The sequence below is a fragment of the Octodon degus genome, unplaced genomic scaffold (genome assembly GCF_000260255.1).
Source record: "Octodon degus isolate 3935 unplaced genomic scaffold, OctDeg1.0 scaffold00420, whole genome shotgun sequence".
In the NCBI taxonomy this organism is placed as follows: Eukaryota; Metazoa; Chordata; class Mammalia; order Rodentia; family Octodontidae; genus Octodon; species Octodon degus.
Genome location: NW_004524996.1, coordinates 105,712 through 121,563, shown reverse-complemented (window position 1 = coordinate 121,563; position 15,852 = coordinate 105,712). Strand labels below are relative to the sequence as shown.

General features: G+C 40.1%; 1 protein-coding gene across 1 annotated transcript; it reads right to left on the bottom strand.

Annotated features, from left to right (window-relative positions):
• Positions 1 to 7,477: 7,477 nt before the first annotated feature.
• Positions 7,478 to 11,980, bottom strand: LOC101589677 (granzyme B(G,H)-like). Its single transcript, XM_004648495.1, has 5 exons — positions 11,773 to 11,980; positions 9,153 to 9,300; positions 8,561 to 8,717; positions 8,159 to 8,416; positions 7,478 to 7,627 (listed from the first exon to the last, which is right to left on the bottom strand). Exons 1-5 carry the CDS (start codon positions 11,978 to 11,980, stop codon positions 7,478 to 7,480), a joined length of 921 nt encoding a protein of 306 aa, XP_004648552.1.
• Between the last annotated feature and the right edge of the window lie 3,872 nt (positions 11,981 to 15,852).

The window sequence follows — 15,852 nt, the reverse complement described above, 5'->3', positions numbered from 1 at the left end:
ACCTTAAGTCCCTACATAATATGATAAAGAACATTTAAAAATTAGATTATATTTTAACAATAGGACTGTCTTTTCAATAGGCTGATGACTTTCGTTAAGCAACAATTGGATGCCATTAAAATACAACTCATACAGGTCCATTACCATAGGCTTGAGATGGCTGACAGAGAAAGTTGTGCTGAACTCGAAAGAGTACACTATGATGATGCCCAATCCAGGTAAAGAGATTTTCTCACCTTGGTGCAATGGACTGGATAGCCAGAGATGGGCAACTAGAGGCTCACATGTGGTACCGACCACCACCTAAGACAGGAACTGGGCCTTCTGCAGCCCTGCTTTCCTATGACAGGAAAGGTATGGTTCGGCCCCATGTGAAAGCATCTTGACCCAAGACAGGCACAGTCCCTTCAAGGAGTAATGGCCTTTGGAGTTAAAGTAAAAAGGGAGACCGTGGTAAGCCATTAACTGGTATCCATTTTATAATTGTGTCAGCCATTTTCTTTAATTTCTATTGCCCTGCTGAGTTAAGTTTCTGCTCCTTCCTGCCTTGCCCATTCCTGGTGAATCACGTGCTATGCCCCAGGGGTGGGACGTTCCTCCATTGTCTAGATACCTGTTGATGTCTAGAGCTGAGAGTTCCTCATTCCTACACTCCCTTTATATACCCAGCACCTCCCCCTGAATAAATGAGACTTGATCAGACTCTCTTCTCTTGTCTTCATTTCTTGTGTCTTCTGTCCTTTGTCCCCTCCTCCATTCCCCACTCCTCTCCAGGTGACCTTCATTGACTAATCTGCGGGTTGGGACAATCAGTCATATAATTTTCTAACTAAAACTTATATGATATATATCATAACTACAATGAACATTTGATCCTGACTGTTATGTTACACTGCTATATACAACTATTGATGTCAAATGTTCTCCATACAAATATAATTTTTGTCTGGTTTTGGGGACCTGAAAGGAGTTATAAGATTTCATGGGAACAGTGGGATACTGTCCTTTGTGGGAGGTAAATTTTGCCTTCATTACTAAATCCTTCCATGAAGAAGGCCCAAAAGAAAATAATAGTATTCAGTTAGATTGGAATTCAGAATGGTGAAAAGCATTTGAACATTTATAAAAGGAGATTTTGAAGGCGTCTATTTTGGCCCTATATGATATCAATAAGCCCTTTGAGTTGTTTGTTCATGAGAAAGAAGGAGTTGCAAGGGGAGTCTTAACATAGATCTTATAACCATGGAAATGCTTCATAGTTTATTAGTCTAAAAGACAGGACTACGTGGTAGCCTGGTGGCTATTGTGTTAGCAGATCACTGCAGAAGCTGCTGTATTAGTAAATAAGGCTAAAAAATTAACTCTGGGTAAAAACTTGAGCATGTTCATGCTCCATGTGGTAGACACACTGTTCTGGTACCCTGAGAGAAGCAGGTTTCCTAGTACTGGGAGGGCAAAGTACCAGGCAGCCCTCTTTGAAGACTCGCATTTAACTCTTTATACAGTTCATCAATACTGCCTCCCTCCTTCCAATGTCATTTTCATGCCCAGAGCATTGAGCACTGAGGTTACCTATTTGGAAAGACTTGACCTTTGGGACACACTTGGAGATATCAACCTTCTCATATTTGCAGATGGGAACAATATGGTAATAGATGGGGTACAGAATGTAGTATCAGTGGTTGTGACTGTGAAAAGGATAGTGTGGTCAGTAATACTGCTCTCAGGAACTACTGCCCAAGAAGCCAAACTGATCATTCCCACCTGGGCTTTGGAGTTAGGAAATCAGAAGAGACTGAATGTCTTTCCACACTCTAGGTATGCATAATGCATTTACCACTTTTCTTGTGCATGGTGACATCTAGTAGGAAGGAGGCCTCTTAAGCTCAGGAGGAAAAGCCATAAAATAAAACTCCCAGGAGTTTTCACACTTGTTATATACTGTGATTTCTCTTCAAATTGCATAAATTATTTTGTTTTAAACTTGTTACAGGCAGTATGGTGGTCCACTGGAGTGGCAGTGATACAGTGTCCTGGACATCAAAAAGGACACACCTGAGGCCCCAGGCAATAGGGCTGTTGACCTGGCAAAGCAAGCTGCTGTGGGGGATTCATTGCCAGAAACACATATCAGGGGAGCACTAATCCTTCAGCCCAACAAATATTCTGAGACTGAGTTGTCCTGGTCCAAGTCAGAAGGGACATTAGAAAGAAATGAATGGCCAATCTTGTCCAGGGAAAGAGTATTTTTATCTGAGCACATGGGATATTTTGTGATTTTGGAACTACATGACAAGACCCATCTGGGCAAGACAGCTATTACTGATCTGCTTGGCCACTATTTCTGTATCTCCAGGCTTTGTACCTTGTGTGCCTCATTGGCCAGCAAATGTGTGACTTGTGCTAACAATAATCCAGTTTCTCACCCACAGTGTGAATCAAGCATCCACCAACAGGTTACCATCCTATTGGAGTTTACTGAGGTCAGGTCCACAGTTGGAAACAATAAAGTATTTGTTTGTGCTTATTTGTACCACTCAGGATAGGTAGAGGCCATGGCACTCAGAAATGAAACCCCTACAGAGGTGGCAAAAATACTGAGGAATCTAATCATCTTCTTGTACGGGCTCCCCATGATGGTGGAATCAGATAATGGAACTGCTTTTGGGGTAGAGTAGTTCAGAGCATTTCCAATGTTCTGTGCCTGATGTGGAAGCTACTTACTGCTAACTGAGTCTAGTGTACAGATCAAGTAGAATGACAAAATTATACCTTGAAGATGACCTAGTCTAAGCTAATCCAGGAGACAGATGCAACCTGAGTTTATATGCTTCTGTTGGCCCTGCTGTGGTCACGTTGCACCCCATACTGGGATGGGCTGACTCTTTTTGAAATCTTTTTTGGAAGACTACCACCCTTGAGGCCTATATTTAAGGGACCATGAGAGATTAGGATCCTGACCCTGCAATAATAACTTCAGGTCTTGTAAAGGTCTTTGAAGGGATTACAGAAAACTATATCAGAATGTCATCCACTCCCCGTTCATAACCTTATACACATTTTTGAACTGGGAGCCCAGGTTGTAATCAAAAGCTGGAGGAAAAAGACCCTCAAGAACATATAGGAAGGGCTACATGATGTCATCCTCACTACACCCACCTGTTTTAAAATTACAAGTTGGAGGCTATGGATTCATCACTCGTAAGAGAAAACATGGGTAGCTGAGGTTCCACTAGCTGAGCCTTCCCCCAGACTTTGCCAACCTTGATTGCCTGAATAAGTCAGGCAAAATTGCTCCATCCGAATTGGCAAACTGAACCTGCTTATTGAGGCTATATTGATCTGAGCAGTTACTGTGGGATTGTTGCTCAGGGACTCCAGGAGAACACCTGTGCAATGAAAATCTTGAGCAACAATGCATGGATGCTATCAGACTCAGGCAGGTCAGGCTTGCCTCTTTGCACCTCCCTTATGCTCATCATATTGTAGTATTTTTGTTCTGATATGTAAATTCTGGAACCTAGAGTATGGAAGGAAAAGATTGACCTAGTAAAACATTCCTTCTCTGCCCATTGGATTCAAAAGTGGGCAATCAATCCATACTTCCACACACATGAAGGTAAAAATCTGACCTGCTTGAAGTCGAGCATGGGAGAGTATTGTGATAAAGAAAGAGAGGCATATTGCCCACTTTGTAATTGTGAGACAATCAGGCTTAAAAGAGGTTTTCAAAGAAAATTTTCAGAGAGATTTGAATCCCCTAATCAGTGGGTGGATACAAAATGATGCACATAATCAATGTACCAGAAAAAATTTCGTGGTTGTTGCACTGTACACTCAGACAGGTTTTGCACACAGGTTAGGATTGTTAAAAAAATGTTGATGACCCACTTTGGTGTACCAGATTTTGGTAGCAAGGTTGCATGCATCTTGATACAGTCCCAGTATATGATCCAGGAATATTCGTCAAGTTCAACAAGGTAGAAGCAATCTTTTGAAAGTTAGTGGTCCCTTTGCCAGCTTTGACTTGAGAACTACACGGTATAAAATACACCTTACTGATAGTCATCTGAAATGCGGGTCAACATAAGCCATATTCAGCAGGAGAACCAAGGAAGAGAAGACCCACTCCCTCCAAAAGAGAGACGGGCATCACAGGAGCTAAGTATGAAATCTACTTGGCTGCTCAGTGTAATCCGTTATTTGCTAAAATTGTCTAGCCCTCAGTCAGTAAAAGCCTGCTGGATCTTTATATGGTCAAGCCAACTCTTTTATGAGGCTTTATCCTATTCAGAGCTTATAACAGGCACTCAATGCTTATGCTCCTTGGAAGGGGAAAATATGTTGTTTCTGTGCATAGTAGAATCAGTGTAAACAAAAAGATTTTGTGTGTGACAAGAAGAGAATCAGGTTATTTGCAGTCAGATAGCTTCACAAAACCTCACCTTCCAGTCTGTCAGAGTGACATGGTTTTTCTACACAAATGGAGTACCTAAGTATCTGGATCATAGCCAGAGTTTAACTGGGATGGGCACTTTTCTGCTAACTATGTTGATTTCCTGAGTACAGCTCATCAGAGGGGAACTGAAATACAGATATCTATTCTCTGACATATTCATGCATGAAAGGCACACACATGTACAACGGGTAACCCCTCTGTTAGTGCAAGTTTTAACCAGGGTATCTTTAGTAGGAAGCTTGGACACAGGGGTAGGGGCTGTAGACCATTCAGAGACTGGCCTCCACTGACTTCACAGGAAAACTTACAGTATAGACCAAAATGTGACTGGAGTCCAAGCTGTGATAAAACAGATATATGAGCAGATAAATTCTTTAGCAAAAGTAGTGTTACAAAACAGAAGTAGGCTTAATTTGGTGTTCATGAAACATGGAGGACTCTGTGCAGCCTTAGGAGAAGAGTGCTGTTCCAATGACAACAACTAAAGGGTCATCTTGGAGAATTTAGAAAACCTAGACCATGATGCTGAAGAAAGAAAATGATGGTATAATGACTATGATGGCCCCAAGTGGTATGATTCCCTGTTTAACTGGAGACTCATGTTAACCTCTCTCTTAACAGGAGTAACCAAACCAATAATTACCCTGCTAGACATGTTCTCTTCAGGGTCCTATCTGTTCAATTCGATAATGACCTGCATATTGAGCATGATTCAAAAGGCCAATCTAATGCAAATGAGGGATAACACTGGTTACAAAATAAAGGATAAGCTGCCATCTTGAAATAGACATTATATTTCTTAGAATGAAAAATATTCCTTAGAGGGGAGAATAAAAGGGATAGCATCTAGTATAATATATTATTTACCTTACATGTAGAAGAGACTGAAGCAGAATCCAGTTTATCTTGACCCCTGTCTGAAGTATTTACATAGGAGACATCTGGTCCAGACCACATTTTCTTTTCCTTGCCTAAATTGCTCAATTCCCTACTCCTTCTCCAGCCCTGCCAAATCTTTGCAAACAGGTAGGAGATGAGGATATAGGACCAATTAAGAGCAATAGGAATCAGATCATTTGCCCATGCTTAGCATAAATCCCTCTGCCTGATATGTCATACCTGTAGGATATAGGGCAAACCACATTCCTGCCCAATTGCTATAGCAAAAAAAGAAGCTGTATAAAAACTGGTAGGGAATGAAAAACTGGACTTTTGTGTTTTCCCAGATGAGAAGAGAAAGAAAACTGGTTGCTAGCTAAATTACTATATGCTCTGTAATCATATAATTTGGTCTGTGAGCAATACATCCAATCTAGGCCTATAGAGTAGTATACTAACACCCCTTACTGAGTTCCTCCTCCACTGGATTCTGTTTTTGTAGTATATTTTTGTTCATCTGGCACAGTCAGCTGACCTGCAGTGTAGTTGCTCTAGAGCCTCACAGTTCATTCTCTTCCAGCTGGCCATGAGTCCCCTGGGTTCACCTGTGTCATGTCCTCATGAACTCTAAGGTGCTGCACAGCTTTGCTCTGCTTGGCTTTCTCTTTAGCTAATGGGGAAATGGTAAGAGAGTCCAAATTAGCTTATGGAAGAGACCCTATGCTTTTTGGGCCTGAATATTGTGATGCCCAAAGTGACAAAGAGGGATAGAGCACTTCCCACAGGAAGGTGTGACCCTGCATTAGAATTGCAAGAGCAATAGGAATGTGTGACTGACCTGCAACATCATGATGTAATTTGTATATATCATGCACTTCTGAAGTGTTATGTGACAATATTGGTCAAATCTTCAAACAAGAAAAAACTAAGGTGTTTTATTTCCATAATTTCTAACATAGATCCAGGCCTTATGGCACAATATGGAGAACAGGCTTGTCCTCCAACTTTGGAATGTTTATGCCACTTCCAGTTTCATAGGCCTTTGTTACTATGTTCTGTATCGATCCTTAAGACCAGGCAGTTCGTATGCACTCAGGAAGGACTTGTTTGCTTATTGATGGAAACAAGTATGTTTACCAGGAATTCTGCAGAGAGGAATACTTTATAAGTTAAAAGACTAGTGTATCCCATGTGTGCCCAGGGACTTTTATTTTTTAGGCCAATGGTAATCAACAGGGAAAGGGTAAAAGGGGATAAGTGGCTCAGTGATAAAGGCCTTTGAGCATATAGAGGTTCAAAGGAGTGAGGGGCACTGCCAAATGAGAGTTGGGGCCATGGGTTCTAATCAGACTGGCTTTGCCATCCATGTACCTTGCATCGAACCACATGTGATAATGGATGTGATATATGATGGATTTGAGGTAGGAACAACATTAGATCCTGGTGGCCTAATGAGGATAGGAGTTGGTTAGCTGTGACAACTATGAGAGGTAATGAAATATAATGGGCACCCTAGTGACTATAGGGTAGGTTAGTCTGGTTCTTAGAGGAGAAATCAGAAGGAAACAAATTTCAGGTGAGAATGAAGACTCCCTCAGGATATGTTCCACAGCCTCTTATCACTAAAACTGTATGAGAGAAATGTCCTGCTCAGCAAGAGCCCCTTCCACTCAGTATGATTGAACTAAGTGGTAAACTTAGAGGTGTCTTACAGGTCTGAAACAGCTATGAAATTCTCCACCTTTCCCTCTGCCATGCGACACATTAAGTGAATATGTTCACCCTGAGACCCAGGAGAAGTACTATGCAATTTTTTTCTGATGTTGCTTAGGTTTTATCCTTGTAAAAGGGAAAGATGTGTGGAAATTAAAGCAGGTTAGAGGGAACTAGTTATTAGCTTAGAGTGGGGATTTGTAGGCAGTAAGGGCAGCAGGAAGTTATGAGGCTGAAATCTATGCAATTGTTTTACTGCCTTGTTTAGCATGGAGTTGGTCTCTGTGAAGGAAAGCAAATGAAGAAACAAAACTAAACTTCTTACTGTGATGAGATATTTATTTTGTTGCTGGTGTCTGCTGTAGAGCTATTATCATCTCAGGCTCAGGAACGATGGTTGCTCAGAGATGGGGTTTCATTTGCTCCCTACAATAAGAGATGTTTTATGGTTTTCTCTATCCAATCTAGATAAGGTGATAGTTTGGTGTAGATACTTGGAGGTTTCCCATCGCTGCTTCCAGAGCAGTCAATGGCGTGAACCACATTATTACACAGGAAGGGCCCTCCGGAGTCACACTGTAAATAGAGAGTGAGGCTGTGAGGCAACGCACTTCCTGTACTTGTCCCTTCAAATATCTCAAACCCCTTTGAAAATACTATTCCTAGTCTTCTGATGAGAGATGAGACACAGGATGGTCCATTGGTTTCTGGCAACAGTTTAAGAATATAAAAACAGATGAATAGGTCAGATTTGATCAGGGAGGAAAAGCCCATTGACCATGAAAGTCAGATGGCTCTGAGAAATCAACTATGTACAATTATTGCACATTCAGGAAATGGTTTCTAATGCCTGGGATGTGAATGAACTCAGGCAGCATGTTGCAATTTGATGATTCCAGAGGGGAACTATTCACTTCTCAGAGGCCACTTCATAAAGTGGTATGAGTCTCAGTTACCTCTCACCTCAGGTTAATCCCTTTTCCTCTGTTCTGACAGAAATATCACAACCTACTAGCTGAGGAACCCCGATGTTTTGGTCTCCTAGTCTTACGTCTTTCCCAAATACTCTTTACCTCAAAGCCATGAGTGTGAGTTGTCCATTCTTACCAAAAAGGAGGTTTTTTGAATTTTTGGGTCCCCAGCACACATCTGAGTAGCACTGTTGTAATTGGGATAGCGGATTTCACACTCCTTATCGTCTTGTACTGTCATCTCCACTTCCTGCAGTGTGCTAGCCAATTTCTTATTTTGGTCCATCATTCCCCATCCAGCCACCTGGCACATGGTGCCTGGCAACACCTGGGATTTTCTGCTAGGCAGCTGTAGAATCTGCACCGCTTCAGTCAGCATGGCCTTTCCCTTCAGCTGATGGAAAAGAAGTAAGACTCCAGATCAGCCTTTGTCTTCTGGGCCTGAACAGCGGTGAACATGATGGCAAAAGGTAAGGTGCAGAGACTTAGTGGGAGGAGTGCACGAGGAGTGCAAGAGAAGCAGGGAGCGGTGCCTTACCTGCAGCAGCATGATATCATTGGTGAGTGTTTCAAGATTGAATTGTGGGTGTGGAATGCATTTTTGCACACGTATGTACTGCTGAGTCTTCTCTTGTTTTGTGATGTTGTGTGCTCCCAGCACAACAAGTATTTCTATGATCTGTGACTCCGGATTTCTGCACAGAGAGTATAGTGAGTTAAGGAATGTGGAGCACACTTGGACCCATCCCCAGGGCTGTAGGTAGTAGGCTACAGCCAGTACACGTTGTGATCCACATGACAGAAGTGCCAACTGACTGTGTGATTATGCCATGTGCTTCTTAGTAACACAGGATGCAATCTTGGACCCAGGATGTCAGAAGTTCTAAGGAGTCAGTTACTTCCATGAAAATATAAAACTGCTTTACTTTGCATTGTTATGTGAAGGCTTGTTCCTAGGTCTTAATATAGGTGTGCCATCTAACTTGTCTCTCCTGGGGTCATTGTTGTCCTTTCTCACTGTCAAGGGAGGCTCCTGCTTATGTGCTTCCAGGTGCTCAGTGAGCTCCTTGAGAGCAAGTGTCTCTGAGAAGCATTTCCAGGAGACTGCGGGCAGTTTTTTTGTTCCTTACCTCTTGAAACAGTGAGCAGCTGTCAACACAAACTTCTCATGTATCAGGAAGCCACCACACGGTTTTCTAAAGGTAGTGTACAAGAATTCAATAAAGGCCATGTAGGGACGGGAGTGGGGTTTGGCTTCATGTCCTCCAATGATCTCCCCTGGAAGAAAAATGAGTTTGTGTGCAGCCACTGAGCACTACTTGAGCTTCTACACGGTGGCTCCAGAACTACTCAGCATTTCGACACATGGGATCCAATGCAGTTGGGAGCACCCTGAAGGGAGGTGCCTCAGATTTTTCTGCATAGGAAGGGAAATCAGATCTTGGTCTCAGAAATTTTTTTCTCTATGCAGTTGGAGATGAGTTTAACTGTCTGGGAACAATAAAATCCCACAGGCTTTTCATGATTCCCCTCCTGACTTTTCTTTATTTTCAAAAAAATTTATTTTAAAGAGTAGAGAAAGAAAAAGAAGTTAAAAAGAACAAAAACAAAAACAAAGCAACATAAAACAATAAAAATGATACAGAATTCCAAAACAAGAACTGGAAATTAAGAATGGTTTTACATTACATATTGTAATCATGAAATTTGTTTCTGAGATTATCAGATATAAGCCTGTAAGAATTATCAAACAATTAAACATTAATTCTTCCTTTAATTAAAACTTATTTTTTCTCATTTTTATGCTTTACAAATTGAGTTTGAAAAGTAATTCAATATAGTCCAGTAGTCTATAATACTAGTCGGTTATCTGCATAACTGGCAATGTCAGAAGTTGTTGACTTGAGCTTTTTACACCTCAGCATATTAACATGGCTTTACTTTTTTAACCTTGTTAAGACCATGATAAAACAAGATGTACATAACAAAAAATGTAACTTTTGTGTCTTACAAGGTCAGTCCATTCCTCTCAGGCCTATACAATATATTAATTATTGTAACTGCCTACTAACCTGTTTTGAAATTCTCTCATTGCTAATTCTTTCTTAATGAAATTATTTTACAAAGTATTAAATTATAAATAAATGATGATCTCATTGCAAAAAATAAATATGTGGATTTAGAAAAAATAAATCTAGTTTGAAGAGAGAATAAAAATATTATATAAGCAATTGTCCCTAATTCAATTCTTGTGTTATGCATTGTACTTCCAGTGTAACCTAGATGTTGTATGTTCCTATTTTATAGGACCTGACATGTGGTATATGTCTTAGAACTGTTGATTGGTATGTGAGGGAGAAGCTCTGGGCTGTCTCTGGATGAAAGCTCTTAGGACATTGCTGGTGGCACTCTTGGAGGCAGGGAAGATAGAGTCTATGTCTGTGGCTCATATGGAAAGCAGGTGAAGCAGTGATACATGTTAAAGCAGAGTTGAGGAAAGGGACTAGCACTGAGGAAAGGCAAAATTAGTGTGCTGAGGACAGTAATTCTATGCATTCTGGTCTCTTAGCTATAGGCATCTCTGCTGAGCAACTAATGAGGGCTCTACCTCCCTCCACCCAGACATGAAAGACAGGCCTATTCCACCCTGTACCAGGGTATTTGACATTTTCTCCTGTAACTTCTCACCATTTGCATGCACTTTGAGGAAAGAGCCACTTCCCAGATGACAAAGGCTGGGCCTGGAGAGAGGATAGTGTCCCCTAGGTCTTGTTGAGTACAGTCTTGGTAACCTACTGGGTGTCATAATTTGGGTTTTCTTGTGGGATTGGGGGTCAGGTTCAGAGAAATCCATGTAGACACAAAGTTCTGGGCTGTGCAGAGGGGCAGAGCACCAATATCCTCTTTAGAATTGGTTTGGGTTTCTCTAGGGTGGAGATGGTAACTTACCTGCCCTTGTCTTGTGGGGTAGAGAGAAGGCCAACAGGAGCAGGAGTAGCTGCATCTTCTCAAGAGGATGAGCTTCTGAATCTGTGTTCTTTCTGTTTTTTATCCCCTAACATAGGAAGGAGGAGGAGTCAGCTCAAAACCTTATGTTTCCTTCTAATTTTTCTGAGTCTACATCCTGGGAGGCTTTCAGAGAAAGTGCCCATTTCCTAGTACCTCCCCTGATGACATCTTCTATGTGGTTATTTGAGAATTATACAGTGACTTTCGGTGATTCAGAAGAAATCATCTGTTCCGGCCCACATGTCTAACTCATGTGAATAACATGGGGACTAGAGGATGTGGTATTAGCCAGTACAGTATCAGAAACCTAGGTTCCCAGTGACAGAATTAAAAGTACAAGGATTTAAGGCCATCAGTAAAGACTGTGCAGAAGATGAGCATTAGGCTCTTTTGTCATGCTAGGAGCAAGCCTGTTGGAGAGAGAGCTGACCATCTGATGCAGGAGAAATTATCATTCCAACTCAATTTCACCAAGGACGTGGTGAGGCAATGTACTAAACAATAACAAAGCATGACCACTGTGTACTAAACCTACCTGATGACTCTTGTATCATTATAGCCTGATTCCCCCAGTGTCCTTAATACCTCTTATTTTAATATGAATATTCAATATGATTGAATTTATCTCTCTTCTCTGTATTTTAAAACAAAGTTTGTGCATGTGGCATTTATTGGTCCAAATTAGCACATTGCTGTGGACTCTAGGAGTTCAATTTGTGAGTTGGCATAGGATACACCCACTGCTCTGGGTAGTCTTTATGGATCCCACTAGAACCACCTGAAATAGGAGTGGAGGCATTTGGGGTGTATACCTGTGAACTGAAGTCTTGTCTTTAGGGCTCTTCTGTGCTCTGCTTCCTGGGCTGTAGGAAGTGTGTTTCTTGTTCACTGAAGCCTTTCTGCCATAGTGGTTCTCACTTGAGCCAGGGACTGAATCGTTTGAATCCATGTTGCTTGGTGGACAGCTGAGCCTCTAATTATCTAGATTCTGGTGATTTAAGCTCCTCTTTAAGTGTCTATATTTTACATTGTTTTCTATAAGCCCTATTCCACTTGAAAATATAAAAACCCATTGTTAATATCTTCCTTGTAAGGGCTGGCCAAATAGCTCAGTGGATTAAAGCACCTGCAAGCAGATGCAGGGACCACGGGTTTGATCCCTGGCCCTGCTGTGCTGGCCCCACCACTAGGGTGTGCTGAGACAGCAATTGAGACTGCGAATGGTGTTGCACACTTCTTATACCAGCTCTTGGGGGCTGTAAACCAGAGAATCACAAGGAGTCTGATATAGAATGATATCCTGAACACCCTGCAGACCCTTCCTTAAAAAAAGTCTTCCTTATAAATCGAATATCATTGACATTTATGAAAGCCCTACATGTTTTTAACTGAACTACCCTACTAGTAAGGAATTTAAAAATAAATCCGTTTTTCTGATATATATGATATGTATTCACTTTGAATATTCAAAAGATAAAAAATAGTGCTTATTTGTCCATTTACCCAGAAGAATAGAAAAGTTATTGGTTTTTGCTAATATTACATAATGATCTATTTATTGTGGGGAGTTCATGAATGAACCTTATTTCTTATTAGTCCTCTTCCTGCCCCTATTTCAGTTACTTCCATCACTTAGTCATGTTTCTGTATGAGAAAATCTATCTTTTTGCCCTATTTATCTTTCATTTTGCTCTTTAATTTACTTCTACTTTAGGTTTCTTACATGAGAGAAATCATGTGATATTTAAGCTTGTGTGAATAGCTTATTTCACTAAACTTATGGTCTCAGAGTGCATCCACTTTTCTACCAATGACTCATGTAGTTTAAACACCATACTTTTTTATCCACTTCTTGATGGACATCTAGGTTATATCCAAGGTGTAGCTGTTATGAATTGTGCTACTATAAACATGGATATATGTGTATCACTATCATGACGTGTCTTTAATGTTCCCAAGAAGATACCAAAAGGGCAAGTGCTGGGTTGAATGGAATTTCAACTTGCAGGTGTTTGAGGAATAAATGTAGGGATTTCCATAGTCACCAACACAGATTATGAAACTTATGTAGTGAGCATGCTTAACACTTAACATAATCCTGTGTAGAGCATTCAATTTTCTTCTTATTCTAATTTTTCTTACTGAACACTGCAAGTGAAATAGTTTTAGCACATTAGAAACTGATCAGTCAGTATCACCATAGTACTTGTTACCTAGTTTTATTAAAAACTTTAACATGCGATTCATTTCTTAAGTTATAATTTTTATTTTTTATATTTTCTAAAACTTATGGTGGTGGTAGAATCACAACTCAGTGAATATATTAAAAACATTACATTATACAATTTAAATACATGAGTTGTATAACATATAGATTATATGTTCTTAAAAAAAAACATTTAAGTAAAGAGCCTTGTGTGTTGCTTCAAGCCTATCTCAGCTACTCTTCTTTTATTGCTGGGACAAATAACTGATATCCAAAATGAAGGAAGGAAAGGTTTATCTAGCTATTAGTTACTGGAGGTTTCAGTCCATACTCAGCTGGCTTAGAGGGGCCCATGGCAGAGAGCAGCCTTTCATGGCAGCAGTGAAGGTTAAGAGGGAGGTGTAGCAGCAATAGTGGCAACAGGGAGGAAGTCTGTCTCTTTGTCTACCTTATGTTACATTCAAACTATCTACCCCAAGGCTGGGTACAGCAATCAATCCCATAAACCCAGCAGTACTAAGACTCAAACTCCCAGTGGATCGTGAGTTAGTTCCAAACTCTAGAAGTCACCAATCCATGACTGCCTGAGGCTTTGGGTGGACAACTAGACACAAGACATAACAAAACATACAATCTCAAAACTGTTTGAGGCTGAGACAGGAAGATAACAATTTTGAGCCCAGCCTGGGCAATTCAGTGACTGAGTGAAACATTGTCTCAAAATAAAAATTAAAGTATGACTGAAGAAGTAACTCAGGTTAATGGTCTAAGGTTCAATCCAAAGTATCATGAGGGGAAAAGATCAAAGGGAAGAAGCATGTCAGTTCAGTGTTCATTGGCATTCACTATGGCAGTAGTGTGGCCTTGTACTACATGCCATGGCCTCACAAGGAGACAGCATGGACTCAGAAGATTCTCTACTAAAACAAACATGCTCCTTCAACACCTCTATTGTGTCCCAATGTTCCTGAGCTTGTACTCACCTCACCTTACTCCTTTTAGTGTCTTTCATTCTCTCTAATGATTCTGTAATTTAATTGCCTGTGCTAAATCCCCCCTCAAATGAAATCCCAATGTTATCATTTTTTAAAAAAAATTATGCACGTAGTATTGGGTCTACAGGGTCTCACCATAGATTGAACTCATAGTGATCCTCCTGTTTTCAGCCTCCCAACATCTGGGATACCCACCATGCCCCATTTCAGTTGCCCTCTCAGCATACCCTGCGGATGGTTCAGGCACAGCTTGTGGTGCTGGGGATTGAACCTCGTCCAGCACAGTCTGCCTAAGTAGGCACTTTCAACCACTGAGCTGTCTGGCCTACCCAATTTTTTGTTTTTGTTTTTTAAAATTTATTTTCAAATTGTAATTTTTAAATAGCAACAAATCACCTGATGTTCATCACTTATTGATAATTAACTTTTACATCTTGAAGTGTGATCTAATATATTTTTCATTTAATATTTTCATTTTTAAATTTACAGATTATGTTAAAGAAGATCACTGGGCCAGTGCAGCATATGGTGACCGAGATCAAACCCCACTTCCTGTGCTTGTCTAAGCCAGAGATTACATTTAGTCAGCTGAGCTACCTTGCCAGCTCCCATATTTGTAACCCTTTCCCACACTTTTAAAAACAATTCTAATTTTATCAAAATTTTCTAATCTTGTATACTTATGTAATTTTAACAACATAGGTATGCTGTATGTTACAATTTATATTCATCTGCTGAAGAGATACATTCTGTAAGCAGTGTATTTTATTTTGATTTAACATTCTTTCAGTTAATATGTTTTGAAAATCCATGAGACAATTAGTCCATAAAATCAGACCACAAAATAGTGAGGGACTACAGTAAATTGCTTTGACTAGACCAGATGTTCTCCAACTTCATTCTACCAGAGCCCTGGGATTACAGGCATCTACCACCCTGGCTTTACTGTTTAGTTTTGAAGAATAGCTTTTCTAGATATAGAAACCTTGGTTGACAGCTTTCCCCCCTACATTGTAAGTACATCAACCCAATGCATTTGGCCTTTAGGTTTCATGATTTTGGCCCTTATGGTAATGATTTTTAAGTCAAATTTTCATAGAAGCCTTTTTAAAAAAAAATTTAAAAAGAACCCAAATAATAAGAAAGTTTTAGAAATGACATAGAATTTCATTTTAAGCAAGATGATAGGAATTCAACAATTATTCCAATTGCATGATGTTGTGTTATAATTAGTTGTTCAGATAACCATATAAAAGTATGCAAATTTAGTGAAAAAACAGAAAAGAAAAAATGACACAAATATTAACTGTTATTATCAATAGACTCATATAAATTAGCAGTATTATTATCCCATGCACACTTTATAGGGAAGACATTTTTCTTACAGCATAATTTGTCATTGTGGCTCAGTAGAATAAGTGCTTGCCTGGCATAGCCAAGTCTTGGGAACAAATCAAGTGCCCATCAACTGAGGAATGAATAAAAATCATGGTATTTTTTATACTATAAAATGTTACTGAGTTGTAAAGAAAGACAAACTATTGTATTATAAAGAAAGTGTCAAAAATCAAAGAGTACTACTCAGCTACGAAGAAATAAACTTGATGCTTTTATAGGTAA